Source organism: Galeopterus variegatus, unplaced genomic scaffold (genome assembly GCF_000696425.1).
Source record: "Galeopterus variegatus unplaced genomic scaffold, G_variegatus-3.0.2 Scaffold3068, whole genome shotgun sequence".
Taxonomy (NCBI): domain Eukaryota; kingdom Metazoa; phylum Chordata; class Mammalia; order Dermoptera; family Cynocephalidae; genus Galeopterus; species Galeopterus variegatus.
In genome coordinates, this window is record NW_007729179.1 from 9,069 (window position 1) to 28,274 (window position 19,206).

At 55.0% G+C, this 19,206-nt stretch overlaps 1 protein-coding gene across 1 annotated transcript in view; it reads left to right on the top strand.

Annotated features, from left to right (window-relative positions):
• The window catches only part of KIAA1751 (KIAA1751 ortholog), a 38,402-nt gene that overhangs the window by 2,138 nt on the left and 17,058 nt on the right, over positions 1 to 19,206 (top strand). Inside the window, exons 2-13 of the mRNA XM_008583876.1 lie at positions 1,439 to 1,594; positions 2,797 to 2,970; positions 3,736 to 3,854; positions 4,807 to 4,873; positions 5,291 to 5,380; positions 5,771 to 5,941; positions 6,839 to 7,001; positions 9,382 to 9,545; positions 12,882 to 12,975; positions 14,591 to 14,658; positions 15,182 to 15,304; positions 18,062 to 18,183. Coding sequence (XP_008582098.1) covers positions 1,439 to 1,594; positions 2,797 to 2,970; positions 3,736 to 3,854; positions 4,807 to 4,873; positions 5,291 to 5,380; positions 5,771 to 5,941; positions 6,839 to 7,001; positions 9,382 to 9,545; positions 12,882 to 12,975; positions 14,591 to 14,658; positions 15,182 to 15,304; positions 18,062 to 18,183 — 1,511 coding nt within the window. The remainder of the gene's footprint in view (positions 1 to 1,438; positions 1,595 to 2,796; positions 2,971 to 3,735; positions 3,855 to 4,806; positions 4,874 to 5,290; positions 5,381 to 5,770; positions 5,942 to 6,838; positions 7,002 to 9,381; positions 9,546 to 12,881; positions 12,976 to 14,590; positions 14,659 to 15,181; positions 15,305 to 18,061; positions 18,184 to 19,206) is intronic.

Genomic DNA, 19,206 nt, shown 5'->3' on the forward strand with positions numbered 1-19,206 from the left:
ACTCACTCATTCACTCACTCATTCACTCACTCATTCACTCACTCATTCACTCACTCACTCACTCACTCATTCACTCACTTGCTCATTCACTCGCTCACTCACTCATTCACTCACTCACTCACTCACTCAGTCACTCATTCACTCACTCACTCACTCATTCACTCACTTGCTCATTCACTCACTCACTCATTCACTCATTTGCTCATTCACTCACTCACTCACTCACTCACTCACTCAGTCACTCATTCACTCACTCATTCACTCACTTGCTCATTCACTCACTCACTCATTCACTCATTTGCTCATTCACTCACTCACTCACTCACTCACTCATTCACTCACTCATTCACTCACTTGCTCATTCACTCATTCACTCGCTCACTCACTCATTCACTCACTCACACTGAGGGCCTGCTCTGTGTCACTTGCTAGTGTAGGCAATGCCCTCAGTCTGAGGGATTTATTTTTAGTTTACCTTTCTCTGGGGTTGTGCAGTAGGGACACTGGCCCCCTCCTGAGTGATGTAGTGCTTCACAGGTGCTCTACCCTTATGTCCCCAGAGCCTGAAGGTCAAGGTCATTGGCTCCAACAAATGCCCAGCTGCCAAAGCCCAGCCTCAGGCTGCCTCATTTTTGGCTGCCGGGTCTTCATCATTCCCCTCAGTGCATCATGGAAGATCTTTTCCTGTTTTTCAGGCTCCCCATGCCCGAGGTGGAGCCTCTGCCCTCACCACTCTTCCCACCCACCACCTCTACCTGCAACACCCTGCATGCCCCTCCCTTGTTATCTGTGCAGAGAAACTGTCCCTGCCACCCCTCTGTTTCTCTACCTCAGCATCCAGTCTGCCCTGCTGGGGCCAGACCTCATGGTTTGCAGCAATGCACCCTCTATGTACGTCCTAACTTCCCAACTTGTTCCTCTGTCCATAACATGTTCCTTCTGTACTCAGCCCTGTCCGCCTGGCTCAGCATGGCGCCCACCTCTCCTGCACGCCCAGCACAGAGCCCGAGCTGACAGACCAGCCCCCATCCCCAAACTGGCAAACCAGTACAGCTGTTCCCCTGGGACTAGCATGGGGCTTTTCCAGGGCACGGTTTATACTAGCGAAAATTAGAAAAAATGAGCACCTGGCAGAGATTGGTGGGGAAGGTAATGGCACATCCAGAAATTGGAAGATTTTTCCATAAAAGGGATTCTTCTGGGCATTGTAAAAACTCTTTAATAATGTATGAAAATACTTGTTACATTTTCAGTGGAAAAGGTTACAAAACAGTGTGTGCCAGAGTCTCTGGACAGAGTGGAAGAGCTAGAGAGTGGTGTCGGGGTGGCGCCGTGTGCGGCGGGGCTGCACACAAGTCCCGTTTTCTTTCTGCTTGTCTGAGTGTTCGCCATTTTCTGTGACGAACGCATCTTAGCTGGTTTTCTCTCGCTGATTAAGGAGAATGACACTGTTGAATACCCTGACCCCGCTCGGTTGCTGAAAGCCATCTCCAGTGAGTCCATTCAGGGGGACCCCGAGGCCACCTCTGAGGAGGAGACGTTAGCTGTGCCGGAGATCCCCGGGCTTTGGAACGAGGACTATAAGCCCTACCAGGTACCAGCTTTTGCTCCGTTGGGTCCTTTGCAGTCGGGAACCCCAGGCTGTCTTTTGACTGCTCCCACCTACCCTGCAGCCTCCCTCCTGCGAGCACAGGTCCCTCTCCCCTTGTGCAGCTGCCAACGGGACTGACTGTGCCCCATGATCCCAAACCTCCCTGCACCCAGCTCCCCCATCACTGGGGCCTCAGCAGTCTCTGCACATGGCTGTGTGTGGCCCGGAGGAACAGGGGGTCTCGAAGTCAAAGGAATGATTCTGAACTACTCTGCTTTCTCCTGGGGAGGCCCATTTCTTGAGAAAGGCCCGAGTTCAAACTCTCTCAGGTGGCCTTATCGAAGAAACATGCTGCATCCAGAGCATGGTGCTGCAGCCTGCGAGAGCAGGAGGCTCGGATGAGCTGAGTTAGTGCCAGCCGAGAGGCCACGGCTGTGGCTCTGTTCCACCTGGGGGCATCACCCACCCCTCAGTTTCTGTGAAACGTGGTCACCGTTGCTGTCAGGGCCAGGCCATTTGGTTTTGCTGGTTCTGGAGAAGCCTGACTGACTAGGGCAGCGGAGGGCAGGCGGGCCAGCCACCCCCACGCTCTGGACGCAGCAGGAGGCTGGTGGCACCCGGCAGAGCAGTGTCCTGGCAGCTTCCCACCGTGGGAGGGCGAGGGAGCCGCCCGGCTGCCGGGCGCAGGCACCTGCTGACCTGGAACCCCAGCCCACACAGGCCCCGCAGCACTTCAGAGGGACGTCCAGGGCCACGGCCGGTCACGGCCTGCCCAGTCACAGGTGCCAGCCAGCCGGCTCCGTCTGGGCAAAGCTTCATTTGTGCCGACACTGCCGCTTGAGAAATCGTTTCCTGTAGAACTTTTCAAACCCTTTCTCTTATCCTGATTTAACAACCGGGAAAGTTCTCCCTCTGCCTCTTCTTCCCAGAAATCTGCCTGAATCCTGGACACTTCTGCTTTCCTTGCTTTCATTTTTTCTCTTTTTCCGAAGTGGAGCCTCCTGCCCTGCCCCGGGCCGGAGCTCAGGGGTGTCCAGTTCTGCACTGGGGGCTGTGCTCTCCCTGCCGCCGGCGGCGGGTGGTTGAACTCTGGGCTTCGTTAACTGTGGTCACTTCCAAGCTGCCATTAGTGATGCCCCCACGCAGCGCCCACCACAGCCGGGCCTGCTTCTGACAAGCCCGGCCTCTGTGTCTGTGAACTCGAGGTGCCCAAGGAGGATGTGGACCGAAAGCCCGTGGGCGGGACGAAGATGGACAAGGACGTGTTGGCCCGCACCATGGCGCAGCTGCGGAGCGCGGTGGTCCACAGGCAGGTGGTGTCAGGGCGTGAGTTCAAAGGCCGCCCCTTCAACAGCAAGCCGGAGCTCATCCTCTTCAAGGTGAGCCTGTCCGGGCCCCTGGGCCAGGGGGTGTCAGCACAGGACAGTGGGGTAACCGGTGCCCCACTGTCCTAACCCTGCACCTGTCGTAACCTCGGAAAACCCGCAGGCTTCTTCAGCGGGCATGGACAGAGGTGGGTCCGAGATGGATCCCCGATAGAGGGATCTGACCCCTGCCCTGGGGGGCCATCCTGAGGAGCAGGAAGCTCCCATGGCCCTCAGAAAACCCTGCACTCATGGGGCAGCACGGAGCCCCGGGCCTGCTGGGAGGGGACGTGCTGGGACGGACAGCAGCCGGGCCCGTATGGTGGGCAGATCCCCACTTCACATGAGGCGACTGATCTCAGCAGGCACAGAGTGGGGACAGGCGAGGCTCGGGTGGAGTGTGTCTGGCTCTGTTTGCCAGACTTTGCAGGAGAGAGTGTCCCCGTGGGCTCCAGTGATGTCTCAGCCCTCCCTCCTTTCTCCACCCACTGGTCCCCAGTAAAGGCACATCCTGCCCAGGGTGGAGTAGACTTTGATGAGACAGGCGCCTCCTCAGCCTGGTCTTGGTGCACCCCAGGGGCCCCTCAATTCTGGGGGAACCCTTAAGGGTCATTTTCTCAGGATCTCGGACCAGTCAGTGCACGCTGGCTAGTGGGATGCATGGGGGGCGGACACCTAGAGGAAAAGCTGCCCGAATGTGACGGCCGCGGTGCCCCCTGACCTGCTCTGGAGCTGCTGCCGGGAAGCTTCAGATCCAAACTTCTCCTCCGACTCTCCTAGGACTTTGATATTGGCAAAGTGTACAAGAAAAAGATCACACTGATAAACGCCACCTACACAATCAACTACTGCAAGCTGGTGGGCGTGGACGACCACCTCCGGGACTTCATCCATGTCGAGTAAGAGGGGAGCCGGGCTGAGGGCGGGGGCCGGCGCCGGGGCTCTGACGTCCTTCATGAGCAGAACCGCTGCTGTGAGCTCGTCAGGGCCTGAACCTCAGGCCAGATATTCCTGAGGCTTTTGGAGAAGCTGTCCCCTCTCTTCTTGTGGGGAAGTCGGCTGACACCAGCCCAATTGCTTCCCTTCTCAAGTAGCCGAGCGTCCTGCTGGCTGCCCACGTTTCTTTTCTTTATCACTGTGTTTCAAAGTTGGCCATTCCGGTAAGTTCTCCCTGCAAATTCGTGTGTTTTTCATTATGAAGATTAAAGCCATCTTTATTTCACAACTGTTTCCTTGATCCGCATATTTAGATTTTTACTCTGTTCCGGTGTCTCCATTCTCTTCTTTTGAGACTCTCCTTATGCATATGTTGGGTCTTCTTTGCTGGTCTTTTATGTCTGTCGTTTTCCTTCTGGTCCCCTGTAATGCTTTCTTTTTCTCCATTTCTTTCTTTCCCTGAAATTGGGCTCACAGGGCCCCACCTAAATGTTGGGCTCTCAGTCCCAGCCCCTCTCTGGCTCCTGCCCACAGCCCTCTCCCCGCACAGGGTATTAAGACCCTAGACCCATAGCCCTAGGCCTGGCACGTGTCCAAGGAACTGAGGCTGCTGCTCACCCCACAGCACCCATTCCTTCTGGAGTTGTCTGTCCCCTGGGGACTTTCCAGACTTGCTGCCTGGCTGGACACATGTGAATGTTGGTTGAGCTTCTCCTGTCCTGGGTGCTGGGGGTAGCAGGCAGCACAGCAGACCCAGAGCTGCTCCTGGGCACAGGCCACCAGGAAGGCACAGTGCCTGGGACAGGCAGGGGAGGGAGCCCAGGAGGCCCCGCTTGCCTGTGTCATTTCTGTGGCGTGGCAGCGTGCACCCTCCACAGCAGCTCTGACTCGCACTCTGCATCCTTGTGCCTGCAGCTTTGACCCCCCTGGCCCCATGTCTGCTGGGATGTCCTGCAAAGTTCTGGTCACCTTCAAGCCCATGGTGAGTGACAGGAGCTTCCTCACTCTGCTGAGAGATGGGGAGGTCCACCACTCCTCAGGCTCTGCAGCACATCATGATGGAGGAAGGACACACCCGGCCTCTCAGGGAGGGTCATGTGGGTCCCCCGTTTTTCTGTTTTATTTCCCAGAAATATTCAAAATACTCTGAAATGCTAGGCCCAATCAGAGTGCGGACCCCCTGGCTCACAAGCCGGCTGGTGTGATCAGGGACTTATCTCTGCAAACTCTTGGGTCTGGGTCGGGTGTGTGATGTGGCCCCTCTTGACATATCCTGCTGACCTCTCCCTCTGGGGTCCCACACACTTGGCAGGCAGCAGGCTGTGGTTACACAGACACAGCCCGTGTAACTGGGTAAAGTCACAGACGTTTATGGTGGCTGGGATTGTTTTATTTTTAGATAAATAAAGATCTGGAAGGAAATGTCTCATTTTTGGCTCAGACAGGCGGATTCTCTGTTCCACTGAAATGTTCAACAAAGAAGTGTTCTGTAAGTTCAAAGATGTCTGAGCCAGCATTTCTCAGGGTGTCCTGGTTGGAAACCCCGGCAGGGGCTGTGCCTCCCAGAGTGTGGGTACAGACAGTGCACGGGGGGCTCAGGTCTCTACCGCAGGCCTTGGTCTGGCAGCAGCTCAGGTCAGGCTCTGACCCACGCCTTAGGTTGGTAACATGCATATGGGTCTAATGAAAATAAAAGCAGTCAGACCAGCACCTGAAAAGTCCAGGCAAAGCCCCTGCTCTGTGCAGAGCCCAGACTGCAGGACCCACGGGTCAGAGAGCTTAGCATTCTGCCCGTCCCCTGGGGCTGCAGGACCCTCCTCACGCAGGGCACCCTGCCGCAGCTGCATGGTCACCCACTCACTCTGGTGTCCTTTGGCAGTTGTCACTTGACAGAGAGCTCATTGACTTCGGCAGCTACATGGTAGGCGAGACCACGTCCCGGATCATCACGCTGACCAACGTTGGGGGCTTGGGCACGAAATTCCAGTTTCTTCCAGCCTCAGAGCCCCATACGATGGACGACTCACAGGTGGGTAGTGTTCTGAAAATGGCGAGTGTGCCACCTGCTCCTGTCAAGCTGTGCTACCGCAGGTTCCCTGTGGCACTACCCAGCCAAGGTCAGGGCATGGCACTCTCACCTGAAATGCAATCCTACATGTGCAAAAATGGGCAGTGACACGAAAGAATGTCAACGGTAGATTGCGAGGAGACAGGAGTGCAGGGACGTCCTCAAATCAGCCTTAGCAGAGAAGAGGAGACAGGCCTCCGAGAGGAGGACGCCTGCGGCCACTGGCCCCAAATGCAGTGGTGACAGGGCCAGCGGCCAGTAGCTGCAGGCCAAGAGCCCCAGGCCCACCCTTGCCCTGACGCATCTTCTACGTCCCAGGCATGGGGTGGGAGGTCCAACTCAGGTGGACCCACTGTGGCTGGCACATGTTCGGTGACTGTGTTCTGAGAGCCCAGGAGAGGGGACCGGGTGTGCGTGGCCCAGCAGTCTAGAAGGGAGTGGCCGCAGGCTTGCACGGCTTTGGGGCTGAAGCCCTGGAGAGAGCAGAGCTGGAACCAGGTGACCCCACACAGGGAGAGAAGTTCCCGGGACCTGCCTGGAGAAGCTGGGTGTCCCCAAGCCCAGGCAGAGAAGAAGGCTGTGTCCCCAGCCAGCTGAGAGGAAGGCGGGTCAGCCCAGGAGAGAGACTGTGGGCTCCACAAGCCAAGGCTGGGGCACAGCCAGTCCCTGGCCTAGGGGCCGGGCAGGGTGGGAGGTGGCGGGATTAGACTGGAGCACAGCACACCGGTGGCTTCGGGAAGGTACCGTGCCTGCCGGGGGCTCAGCCAGCCCGGCACACGGCCCTGTCTTCACGGCCCTCCCAGCAACAGGGGTGTGTGGGGAGTTGAGCGGAAGGTAAATGAGAAGATTGCCAAGTAAAGATGCATGTGCTCTTTTTAGAGCAGCCTCTTCACATCCGAAGACAAAAGTTTGTATGAAACAGTCGTCCCCAGTTTTTCTGAGCACCAGTTTGAGGGCCGCGAGTCCTCCCCAGTGGACACACAGAGCCAGAAGGGGTCGGAGAGGCTGGATGGCAAGGACCAGGACAGGGGGCGGCCGGCAGGTGAGCACCCCCACCCCGAAGCCCCTTCCTCCCCGCCTCTGACTCCAGAGCTGGCCGGGGCAGCGAGGACCCCCGAGGGCAGCATTGCGGGAGCCTCTCCGGGCACAGCCTCCTGCGGGCCAGGACGGGCCGGCGATGAGGGGCCCGGACCGGGCGGGGCTGGCATTTTCCCAGGGCTTCCACTTTAAGTGATAGTATGTGAGAAAATATTCGTAGATTCAAATAAGTACTGGTGGGGCCAGCCCGGGGGCGCACTGCTACAGTGTGCCGCTTGGGAGTGCGGTGGCGCTCCCGCCCAGGGTTCGGATCCCACATACAGACCGGCCGCTCACTGGCTGAGCGAGGCACGGGTGCAACACCGAGGGTTGCGATCTGTTGCTGGTCACGAAAAAAGACAAAAAGGAAAACAAAACAAAACAAAACAAATAAGTACTGGTGATGGAGTGCGTTGAAATTGGCGTTCAGACTGAAGCTAACAGAAGACTTAAAGGAGCCCAGCTCTGGACCGCCAGGCGGGCCCACAGGTGCAGCTGCAGGCGCTGCCCTGGTCTCTACCACTGTCTCTGTGGCTGTGGCGAGTGTCGATTGGTGTCAGCTGTGCAGAAGTGCGTGCAATGCACGCAACTGTCTGAGCCAGGGAGGAGGAACCTCCTTGAGGCCCGGCCCTCTCCCATGGCCCCCAGACTGCAGCCTCGGCTTGTTTCCCTCACCCCCTTGCTCTCTCCATGGCTCTTCCACACACACGTAGGCCCAGAAATGGTGGGTCCCTCCTGTCTTTAGCTCCAGTAGTGCCTCGCCAGCGTGGGTGGCTCCTGTCATGCACGTGCCAAGGTCACGTGGCCTCTGTGCCACCACAGCAATGCCTCGGATTTCTGCGGGTGCAGGGCCGGTGTGCCCCGCTTCATTCTCAAGGTGGTTGTGCTGATTTACTCTCCCACCAACAGTGTGCAAGTCTGTGCTGTCCAGTATGGCTGTCATGAGCCACATCTGGCTACTTGAATTAGTCCAAATGAAATAACAGTAAAAATTCAGTTCCTCTTCCACACAAGCCACATCTCACATGCTCATAGCAACACATGGCCAGTGGCTGCCGCATTGGACAGCCCCGAAACCCAACTTTCCCGCATCAGAGAGCCCTACGGGACCGGGCTGCGTTGGCACGGGCTGCTCCACGTCCGCACGGACACGTGGTCGCATGGTCCAGCTGTGTCCATCCAGGAGGCCCCTGTAACGTATGCTGTTGCGGTTTTAATTTGTATTTCCCAGATCACCTGCAGGACTGTGTGTCTGCTTGTGTGCCCACTTACTTTTTTTTGTGCAAGAGGTCTGTGTAAGGCTCTCCCCCACTCTCCTACAAGGCCGTCTTTTCCTCGTTTGAGCGCAGGCGTCGCATGTATCCTGGACAGCAGCCGGGTCGGTGAGGAGCGCGGCAGGCGGCCTCCAGTCTGTGCTCGTCTTTTCACTCCCACTATGATATCTTGCCTTAAATCAACCTTCTTAATTTTAGTGTTTGCAAATTTACCAGCGATTTCCTTTGGGGGTTATTTTGTAGGCCTTTTTAGCAAATTTTCCCCTATCCCAACATCATAAAGACATAAGACTCGGCTCTTGTGTGTAGGTCTGTGGCCCGTCCCACGCTGGCCCTTGTGCATATGGAAGGCAGGATGCAGGCTCACTTCCCTCTGCGTGGACAGCCACTCGTCCTGCAACGTGTGCTGAGAACAGTTTGCTTTCCGCACTCGGTTGATTTGTCACCGGTGTCAAAAACCAATTGACCGTATAGGTGTGGGTCTCTTTCCAGGCTCTCTTCTCTGATCACAGGATTGACTGATCCATCCCTGTGCCGGTACCACACTGTCCTAGTCATTGTTGCCTGGGGGACATCTGGAAGCCACGTAGTGTCAGTCCCCCAGTGCTGTTTTTCCTTTCAAGATACTTGCTTTGGATAGTTTAGGGCTTTTGAATTTCTACATACATGTTTGAATCATTTTCTCGATTTCTACAAAAAAAGCCTAGCGTGAGTGTGACTGGCATAGTCTTGAATCTGTAGATCAGTCTGGGGAGAACTGACATCTTAATATTGAGTCTTTCAATCCATAAACGTGATACATCTCCCGGTTTAGTTAGGTCTTCTTTGATTTTTTCAGCAATGTTTTATAGTTTACAATGTAGAGGTCTCATCCTTTTTGGGTCTGTTTATCCAGTCTGACAATCTTTGACTGTTTCCAGAGCATTTAATTTATTTAAATTTATGGTGGTTATTGATATAATTGGATTTGTTTCTACCATCTAATTTTATGCATTATATGGGTCTTGTTTCTTTTTCATTTTATTTTCTGGCCTTTTATCCCCTCTCCTTCTTTTATTCTTTACTAACTAGAAAGTCCCCTGGTCTTTGAAGTGGCCTTAAAACAGGGAACACACCTTACCATGGCTGGGCAGCCTGGCCAGAGGCGGAGCCACCACGGCTGGAGGGACTGCCAGCCGCTGCAAACGTCTGGTGTGAATGTGGGGTGCAGGGACAGATGGAGCCTGCTGCTTGGCGTTTGCTAATATTCCAGGCCTCACATGCTGCTGCCTGCATGATCCAAACTGCCTCAAGCAGCGACTGTACGAGAAAGTAGTCCCAGGCGGAAAGAGCCGCAGGTGACAGGCCAAAGCAGAGGCCAGCCCTCTCTGAACTCAAAAGAATTCCACAGGTAAAGTACCACGAAACACATGGTCATAGTCACGATTCACTCAACATCTTCATCAAGAATACTAGCAAATGAATCCCGTGAAAAAGGACATCACGTCAGAGCAGGCGGGGTCTGTCCTCAGAATACCAGGCTGGTCCAACATTCAAAAATCACCTCGTGTAATTCACCATAACGAAGTCCAAAGAAGAAAAAACATGATTTTCTCAATAGATGCAGAAAAAGTATTTGACAAAACTCAATATCCATTTATGATAAAAACTCTCAGCAAACTATGAGTAGAAGAGAACCTCTCAAACCGACTAATGGGCACCTTAAAAACAAGAGACACCTTCAGCTGGCATCAAGCCTGACAGTGAAAGAGTGAGCCCGTCCCCCACAGACTGGGAACAGCAAAGGTTTCCACGTGTCCACTCCTGTGCAATAAAGCAAGAAAAAGAAATAAAATACGTATACTTTGGGAAGAAAGAAATAAAACTGTCTTTATTCATAGGGAACATGATGGTCTATCTAGAAAATCCTAAAGAATCCCCAGAACTGAGAACTGAGTTTAGCAAGGCCACAGACACCATATAACACAAAGAAACTGAGCATATTTCTACATGGTAGAAATTAACCATTGGAAATAGAATTTTTATGAGTACTATTTATAATAGCATCCAAAACATGAAATACTGAGTTATAAAGCTACCAGAGAAACATGCAGGGTCTGTATGCTGAACACTATAAAATACAACTGAAAGAAAGTAAAGACCTAAACAAATGGGGACGTATGTGGCATTTGTGGACTGGAGGACTTTGCTGAAATATCAGTTCTTCCAAAACTGACTGTGGGCCAATGCAATTACAGTCGCAATCCCAGCAGGGGTTTTTACGGAAATCCAAAGGACCTAAGGTAGCCAAAACAATTTTGGAAAACAAGAATAAAGTTGGAAGACTTAGACCACCTGCTTTCAAGAGTGACTACAAAGCTACAGTAACAAGACAGTGTGATATTGGCAAAGGGACAGACACAGAGATTCAATGGAACAGAGTGGAGAGTCCGGAAGCAGACCTGCACAGGTACTGTCGGTTGATTTTGAACAGAGGCGCAGAAGTAATTTCTTGGAGAAAGAACAGTCTTTTCGACAAGTGAGGCCTTAACATTTGAATAAACATCAGCCAAAAACATTGAACCTCAATCCATTCCTCATACTGTGAGCAGAAATTACTCAAAATCGATCACGGACCTGAATGTAAAACCTAGAACCATGACGCCTCTAAAAGAAAACGTAGGAGAAAATGCATAACTTTGCGTTAGACAAAGGTTTCTTAGATATGACACAGAAAGCATGACCCACTTTTATGCTGAGACTGACTCACAACTTTAAACAGCGCAGCTGCCCCGTGTGAGGTGCAAACTCATGACATGATCCATTTTTTAAAATTATAAACTGGACTTCATCAAAGTTCAGAATGTCTGCCCTTCGGAAGACACTGTTAGGAGGACGAAAGGACAAGCTGCAGCCTGGCAGAAGGTATCAGCAAATCACACACTGTATAAAGAACTGTATCCAGAATATAAAAAGAATTCTCAAAACTCAACTAGGAAACAAATAACCCGGTCAAAAATGTGCAAAAGACTGGAACGGGCATGTCATCATGGAAGATATGCAGGAGGCAAATAGGCACGTGAAAGGCTGCTCCACGTCACCAGACATGAAGGAGATGCAAGTTAGAGCCCCAGCAGGGCCCACTGCACACTTCTGAGAGAGGCCACACCAGACACAAAAACTGGAGCACAGCACGCTGGCGAGGAGTAACTGAGGCTCGCACGGCGCTGCTGGGAGTGCGGACGGTGCCACACTTTGGGAAAGAGTTCAGCAGTTCCTTATAAAATTGAACAAGCATCATACACCCAGCAATCCCACTCCATGGGATTTACCAAGAGAAATGAAAAGGGTTTTGTGTGCATGTTTATGGAGTGTTTATTCGTAATTGCTGAAAACTAACTACCCGAATGTCCGTCCACTGGTGAGTGGACCTACCGTGCAAGGCTACTCAGCAAGAAAAAGGAATGGACTCCTGACACAGCAGCATCGTGGATAAACCTCAGTGCATCATGCTAAGTGAAAGACGTCAGACTCAAAAAACGGCAAACTATATGATTCCATTTGTGTTATATTCTGGAAAAGGCAAAACTGTAGGGACAGAAAACAGATCAGTGTTTGCTGGGGGCAGGGGAAGGGGTTGACTAGAAAGGGGCCTAATGGGATTGGGGTGGGCAGTGGGACTGTTCTGTATCTTGAGTGTGGTGGTGGGTATACAACTGTAGGCTTTATCAAAACTTGCAGAAGGTTAAATTAAAAGGGTTCACTTTTCTATCTGTAACTTATTCCTTAATAAAAATAATAGAAAAAAAAAAATCACACACAGAGAGTATCCCAATCTTGCATGGTTCAGGTGTTGGTATTATCAGACACTGAAAATAAAATAAGTATGCTCAACACACTGAAAAATAGTAGAATAAGATCAAGTAAGTTTGAAAATGAATCCATAACAACTTCTAGAAGTAAGAATATGATCACTGAAAGTGAAATCTCAATCAGTGGGTTAAATTAAATTAGACATTACTGAAGAGAGAATTAGTGAATTGGAAGATAATCCAAAAGAAATTTTCTAAATGCAGAGAGACAGAGATGGAAACATGAAAGAGATGGCACGAGCAACCACAGATGTAGTGAGAAGGTCCCACAGTGTCCACTGGTGTCTGGGAAAGGCAGTGTTTAAAGAGATACTTGCTGAGAATTTTCTAAAAGTTGAAACATGTCTAAACTCACATCCAGGAAGACAGTGAACATCCAACCTATGGTCAATAAAACAAAACAGACACATGCAGCAGATAAGATCAGACACACAAAGAAAAATTTCCTGATCATTAACGAGCCTGATTCTAGAATTTATGAAAGCTCTCCATGTTCTAGCAAGTGGGCCACGTGGTTCCGTGCTCAGACTCCGAGAGCCCCCAACCACCATCCATGCAGAACTGAGCAGCTGACCCAGAGTCTGACCACCTGGTCTCAGTCCAGGCGGTCACTGGGGTTACTCCTGAAGTAGCTGAGGATGTAAACCATCAGAGTGGAGGGCAGCTGACTCCGGCCATGCTCCCTCCCTGCCCGGGGTGGCAGTCCTGGCTCCTGATCAGGGTGACAAGTTCAACAAGTTGGAGGAGCTCAGAAATGGGGGCCCTGCTGCCTTTACAACCCAGACCCAAGAAAGGATGCACACTACCCTGGGAGGTAATAATTCAGCTCCTGGAGAGCCGTGCTGTCCAGACATGGCATCCAGGCACTAAGCTTGGGGCAGATTCCAGCAAGCCCACTGGGGCTCTCCACATGACCCGGCCTGGCCACAGCAGCCCAGCAGGTCTGACCCAATCTGGCAGCAGGTCAGAGGCCAGAAGAAGAGGACACAGACCTCTGCCTGTCCTATCAAATCGCATCTGTTCATGTGCAAAGTCAACAAGAAGGCTCTCTCAGATGTGCGAGGAACAGCGTCTGCTACCCAGGGGCCTTTCTAAGTCTCCCGCCAGTGCCCACAGAGCCCCATGGACAGATGGAAACCAGGAGCCCACAGCACGCACGCAGACAAAGCTGTAACCATGATCAATTAGGTCACAAAATTTGATCATTAAAGAAAAGTCCTTGAAAGCTGATTTTGTTTTAAAATTTCCAAGACTCAGTAGTCCTCCCCACCCCAGGGCTGGGTCATGAGAGTATGGCAGCCATCGGGAGGGGGCTCCCACAGCCCCAACACAGAGTCCGCATTGGTCAGGGTTCTCCAGAGAGACAGAACCAGCAGGATATGTACATAAATTTATGAGAGGGGACTTACAAGGGGAATTGGCTCATGTGACTGTGAAGGCTGAGGAGGCCCACCCCAGGCCGTCTGCAGACTGCACGCCAGCAGTGCGGTTCTGTCCAAGACTGGGAGCCTCAGAACCAAGGAGGCTGCGGCCTGAGAGCGGGGGCACTGCCAGGGGCTGCGGCCTGAGAGCGGGGGCACTGCCAGGGAAGCCTCGGAACCCAAGGCTGAAGAGCCTCAAGTTGGGATGTCCACGAACAGGAGAGAAGAGCATCTCCCAGCTCCAGAAACCGTGCACTCTCTGTGCCCTGGTCCCCCCCACACACACACAGCCGACCACACTCCTGCTATGTCCCCCCACTCCCCACCAGCCACCCCCTGGGCTCACATTGCAGCCAGGCTCCCAGCCCACGCCACTGACCCTCCTGTCACCCCGGGCAGGAGGGGCAGGGGGGCCCTTGGAGAGGAGGACACAGGGCCCTGCACACGCCGCAGCAGCAGCCTGCAGTGCCTGAGAGCTAGGGCGAGCTGGCTGGCCGCGCACAGGGCACATTTACTCACCCCACCCCGCAGGGGACGAGATGGAGGACAGGGAAGCGAGGACGTCAGGAGGTCCCAGGCCTGAGGCCAGACGCCCCCCAACGTCACTTCGTCCCTCCTGTGAACAAGAAAATTTTTGTGGAGCCAAAGGGGGAGGGGCAGCGCCTCCCCGAGGGCCCCGACTAACCCTGGAAAGGGGATGAGAGCAGGCAGATGGAATTGTCCAGAGCCACCGCCTAGGGATCCCATCCTCGCTCACAGCCCTTTGACAGCTGTCTGGGCAGACGGCCCCGGGGACAGCCAAGGACAAGCTCCACAGCAGCAGGTGGCTGGGGGGGCACAGATCCCACCCTGGCACCGGCTTCCCCTGTGGGTCACACAGCTCACTATGTTCAGAAAGGACAGCGCCAGGGGGTGTTTGGGGCGTAATGACTGTGGCCCAGGCAGGTCTGAGCAGAGCTGCCCGCCCCACACAGCCAAAGCTCTCCTCCGACACCCCTTCTCTTCCAGAACCAGAGGGAGGAAATGCAACCATCAACGTGGCCAGCGAGGCGCAGATGGAGATCAGGCTGGGGGAGGTCAGCCAGCCCATCCCGCTCAGACCCTGGCTGCCGGAGTCGGAACACGGCCCACGCCCCTCCGGCCCCAGCCACGCCCTCCTGACCTGCCGGCCCCACCCCTGGGGCCCTTGCATTTGACCAAAGCCAGGCTGGGCTGTGCCCACCACTGGACTTGCAGCCTCCGGGCAGCCTGCGATCTTGGCCAGCGTCAGCCACAGCCTCCAGGCTGATGCTGGGCAGGAGCGGAGCAGCAGGGCCGGTTGCCGGGGTGTGGGGCACTTGGTTGCCATGGAGAGGACACTGACCGTGGGGGCGATGCAGGGGGTGTCCAGGCTGCCCTTGTCTCTCCTGTGGGGTCCCACAGGGCAGCACCAGACTTGGGACAGGGCAATGTGTGGCCACATGGCCACCCCAGGGACATGGGTCCTGCCACTGTTTGTCCTCCCAGTGATGTGGCCATCATGAGGGTTCATGGGAGGCACCTTAATAAAAACTGTGCAACCCGACTGACCCCTTAGTGTCTCTCCTCCCGTCTGTGCAGATAACAGAGGGGGAGATCGGTGCCTTCAGCTCCACCAGAGTGGCCATCATCTTCACCCCGCTTATCCCCGGAGAGACGCGAGCCAAGTTCAAGGTCGTGTTCAGCAATGCACAGTGCCCAGCAGTGAGTATCCCGGCCGGCCGCCCCTCCCTGCACACCCCGTGAGGGCGGCACGGACGGTTGGTGCCGCAGTCAACACACGCGCGCGCGCGCACACACGCATGTTCCTGCACACACGTGCTTGTCTTTCTTAATTTTCAGGTAGTCAAAATTTTTATTTGTTGCTTTTCATCATTTATTCATGTCTGTTAAGTCAGATCACGGAGCATGATCTATAAACTCTTTATTTGTGAAGAGTTTCTCTGACGGGAGGCAAGGCTGCGATGGCAGCGCACACGTGCACGTGGGAGGAGCACACTTGTCGGGGGGCCGCACACCCCACACTGGCTGCAGCGTCCGGGCCACGCTCCCTGCGCAGAGTGTGTCTCCCGTGGCGATGCTTGTGGCAGTCCCCCGCCCGGGCCACGTGTCGCCACCTCACGGGGCACGTGAACTCTCGGCCACTCCTCCCCACGAGCGTCCTCGTCAGAACCAGCCCCGCCTTGCCCTGCTGCTGTGCTTGCCTTTGACCTCCCGCCCGTGTGACGGAAGTGACACGGCCACGCCTCTGACCCTTTGTCCTCTGCTTCACGGTCATCCCTTCTTCACATACAACTTTCCGTGTCTTCCAAGGAGCCAGGTCTTGTCTGCCGGCTGGGCCGTCGTCGCCCTGCTGGCAGAGCCGGGTGCCCTGGCAGAGCAGAGCCACCGGGCGCGCTGGCTGTGTCCCCCCTCCACGTGCGGCGGTCGTTTGTCTCATGGCACCGTTCCCTCTGCCCAGTCCTCTTGTCTCCGCTGGTTTGATCAAGTTTCTACTTCTCTGCTTTCTTCTCTTTGTTATTTGGAAATTGCACTTTTTTGTTCCACCTCCTGACCCCACCTGACTTTCTGTTTCTGTGGCAAAGGGAAAGTTTACAGATGCTCGGTCCCCCCAAGACACGCTCCCCGCGGCACTTCCTCAGGACCGACATAAAATGCGATTTCCGTGTCCCTTCTTTCCCGCTTTGGCCCTAAACTCCTAGGTTTACTTGAGTATCATTCAGTTGCTGGAATTTCCCGACCGTGCCCCACTGCTGGGGAGATCTTATCTAATAGCCTCGGTGCACGTGCCAGGCAGGCACTGCCTCTGTCCACGTGTGGCCATTTAACGTGGTCTGCGCTCACCATGGTCGCCTCTCCCCTCCCGATCAGGAACCCTGATCAATGGCTTCTTTCCTGTGCTAGGAATGAATCGGTCAGGGAGAGCAGGAAACAGCCTGTACGTCCCCCTCCCGCGGGCAATTTATGACAAGGACAGTTATTTATAACAGGAACCCCAGCAGCTAGGCATTGCCCCACAGTATCCCATCATGTCACAAAACACAGCACGCTACCAAGGCCCCACAAAAACCCACAACACCCCACAGTGCCCCACCGTGGTCCACCACACCCCACAGTACCCCAGTGTGCCCCACCGTGGTCCACCACACCCCACAGTACCCCACAGTGCCCCACCGTGGTCCACCACACCCCACAGTACCCCAGTGTGCCCCACAGTGTCCCTGTGGGGGTGGCCAGGACTTTGAGAGCCTGGCCTGCCTGGAGAGGGCGGCCTGCAGTGCCGTGCCGCTGGGTGAGGGGAAGAGGCCGACCAGGTGGCCCTGCCATGCTGAGTCCTGTCCTGTAGATGACCCTGCCCCCCGTGGCGACCCATGGGAACGTGCCCTCCAGCCCATTCCAGCACTGGGGCTACGTCACTGTGCCTTCCCACCTCCCATCTTCCTGCTGTCACGCTGTAACGCGCTATGCACTGACAGCTGGGCAGGCCGGGGTGCCGTCACCCTTGTACCCAGCACATCGTGGCCTTGAAGTGACCTCGCGTGTCCCTCCTGGAAGCACCTCCCGACTCTCCAGCAACTTCACTTCCCTGAGCGTTTGCTGCTTGCTCTGCTCCGTCTTGTCTCAGGCCCCGGGAACCAGCTGCATTTGTCACAGCGCCGCGCCTGGGCTCTGCCGGCTGGCGGTCCTAAGTGCCGCCAGTGCCGCAGGAAGGGAGGCATTCTAACCCGTCCCCATCCCCCCGCACCCCTACCCAGCCATGTGGGCTGGTGGCCTAGAAGGGGCGGGCGCCTGTCCCAGGCTGAGAACCCAGCAGTCCTTGCAGGCGTTCAGCGTGCTCGGCTCCCCCCACAGCAGCATGACGGTGCCCACCGTCCAGGCAGCTTCACCCTGCGGGGGCTGAGTTCCCACAGGCCGTGCCCAGTCTGGGGGCTTTGCTCCCCCTGCAGACGCCCCACAAGTCCCCAAACCTCCACTCAGGCCACCCAGCCTCCTGAGACCCCTGGAGTCAGAGTCTGGGGAGAAGCCGGGGGAGGGGGACGGTGGCCTCCCTCCCTCTCTCCCTGGGACGTCAGGACGGGGACCCTTCCAAAGCCTCCAGTGCGTGTTAGCTGAGGAAGCTGTGCCCTGTGTCTGCTTTTCTATGTGACGCGCTGTTCTGCCACAGAAAGGCTTTTCCCGCAACTGAAAATGCTGATAATTATGAGCCTGGGCGATGGGTACATTCGGTATTCTACTCTATTATAGCAACGTTCGAACATTTGATAATAAAATAATTTTACAAACAGTACAACATGAAGGTGTCACACAGAACCCCGAAGCCCAGCTGTGTAAAGGTTCACCTTCCAGGTCTCGTGAGACTTGTGCGATGCGGCCTGTGACACGTCCCTGCTGCGTCCCATGTGAACGCCGGGGTCACCACCTGCTCTGCTGAAGGGACTGAGTTTGCGTGTCCAAATTTAGCTGTATTTCAGAGCCACAGGCATGGCTGTCGACGTGCCAGTCTGGGTGCCCAAGCCCAACGTGGACCTGAAGATCTGCGTGTACGACCGGCTCTACCAGGACTCAGTGCTCGTCCACACGCGGTGAGCCCCCGACAATGGTCGGGTTAAGGACCCTGAGGTGGGAGGTGACCCTGGATTAGCCAGGGGGGTCCAGGGTCATCACGGGGTGGTCACAAGGGAGGCGGGAGGGTCAGAGTCAGAGACAGAGCGGAAGATGCCACACTGCTGGCTGAGAAGACGGAGGAAGGGGCCACGAGCCCAGGAATGCCACAGCCTTGAGCGACTGGAAAAGGGGAGACACGGATCCTCCACTAGAGCCTCCGGAGGGGACCAGGCCTGTGAACACCGTGACCTGAGCCCAGTAAGACCCATTTTGCACTTCTGACCTCAGAGTGCTAAGAGGATGAGTTTGTGTTTTTTCAGGCCCCTGAGTTTGTGCTCAGTAGTTTCGGCAGCCACGGGAAACTCACACCCGCCGCTTGCCTGGGTCACCTCGTGGATGCAGATGCAGCCCCAAGAGGTGTCTTCACATGCAGTGTTTTGTGAGGGTGTCCAGACCCCAAAGAAAAACACCTTCTCCCGAAAAGCAGCTTAGACAGGAAGGTGGGCAAATGGGGGGACTTGGAGCCTCACAGACCCCACGAGTGGAACACCTCTGTGCAGCCACACCCAGACCACAGAGCGGGACGCAGATGACACCACGACCCCCCACGGGCAGCCGCTGTCCTGGGACCCAGTGACGCCGTGTCTGGACGGCCATGCCCCACTCATGGGCAGCCTGCAGGCAACCGGGGACGGGGTTCTTCTGCAATCAGCACGTCTGCAAGAGGGTCTGCAACCAACAGGGTGCCAGCTGCTTTCGAGGGGGAGTTGGGAACTTGAAAGAAAGGGCTCGGGTGTGTCTGCTGTGGGACAGGGTGGACGGGCACTCCGCTTTGCAGGTTTACTGCAGGACGCACAGGGCTCTCACGTTCTGACCAGCGATGCGCCTCATGGCCGTGTGTGGGGGGAAGAGGGAATTCTGCCTTCTCGGGCCCCCAACACGCACATTGGACAACATAAATTTGTTCAGTGGCTTTTAAAATTCGATGTCAGTCATTTGTC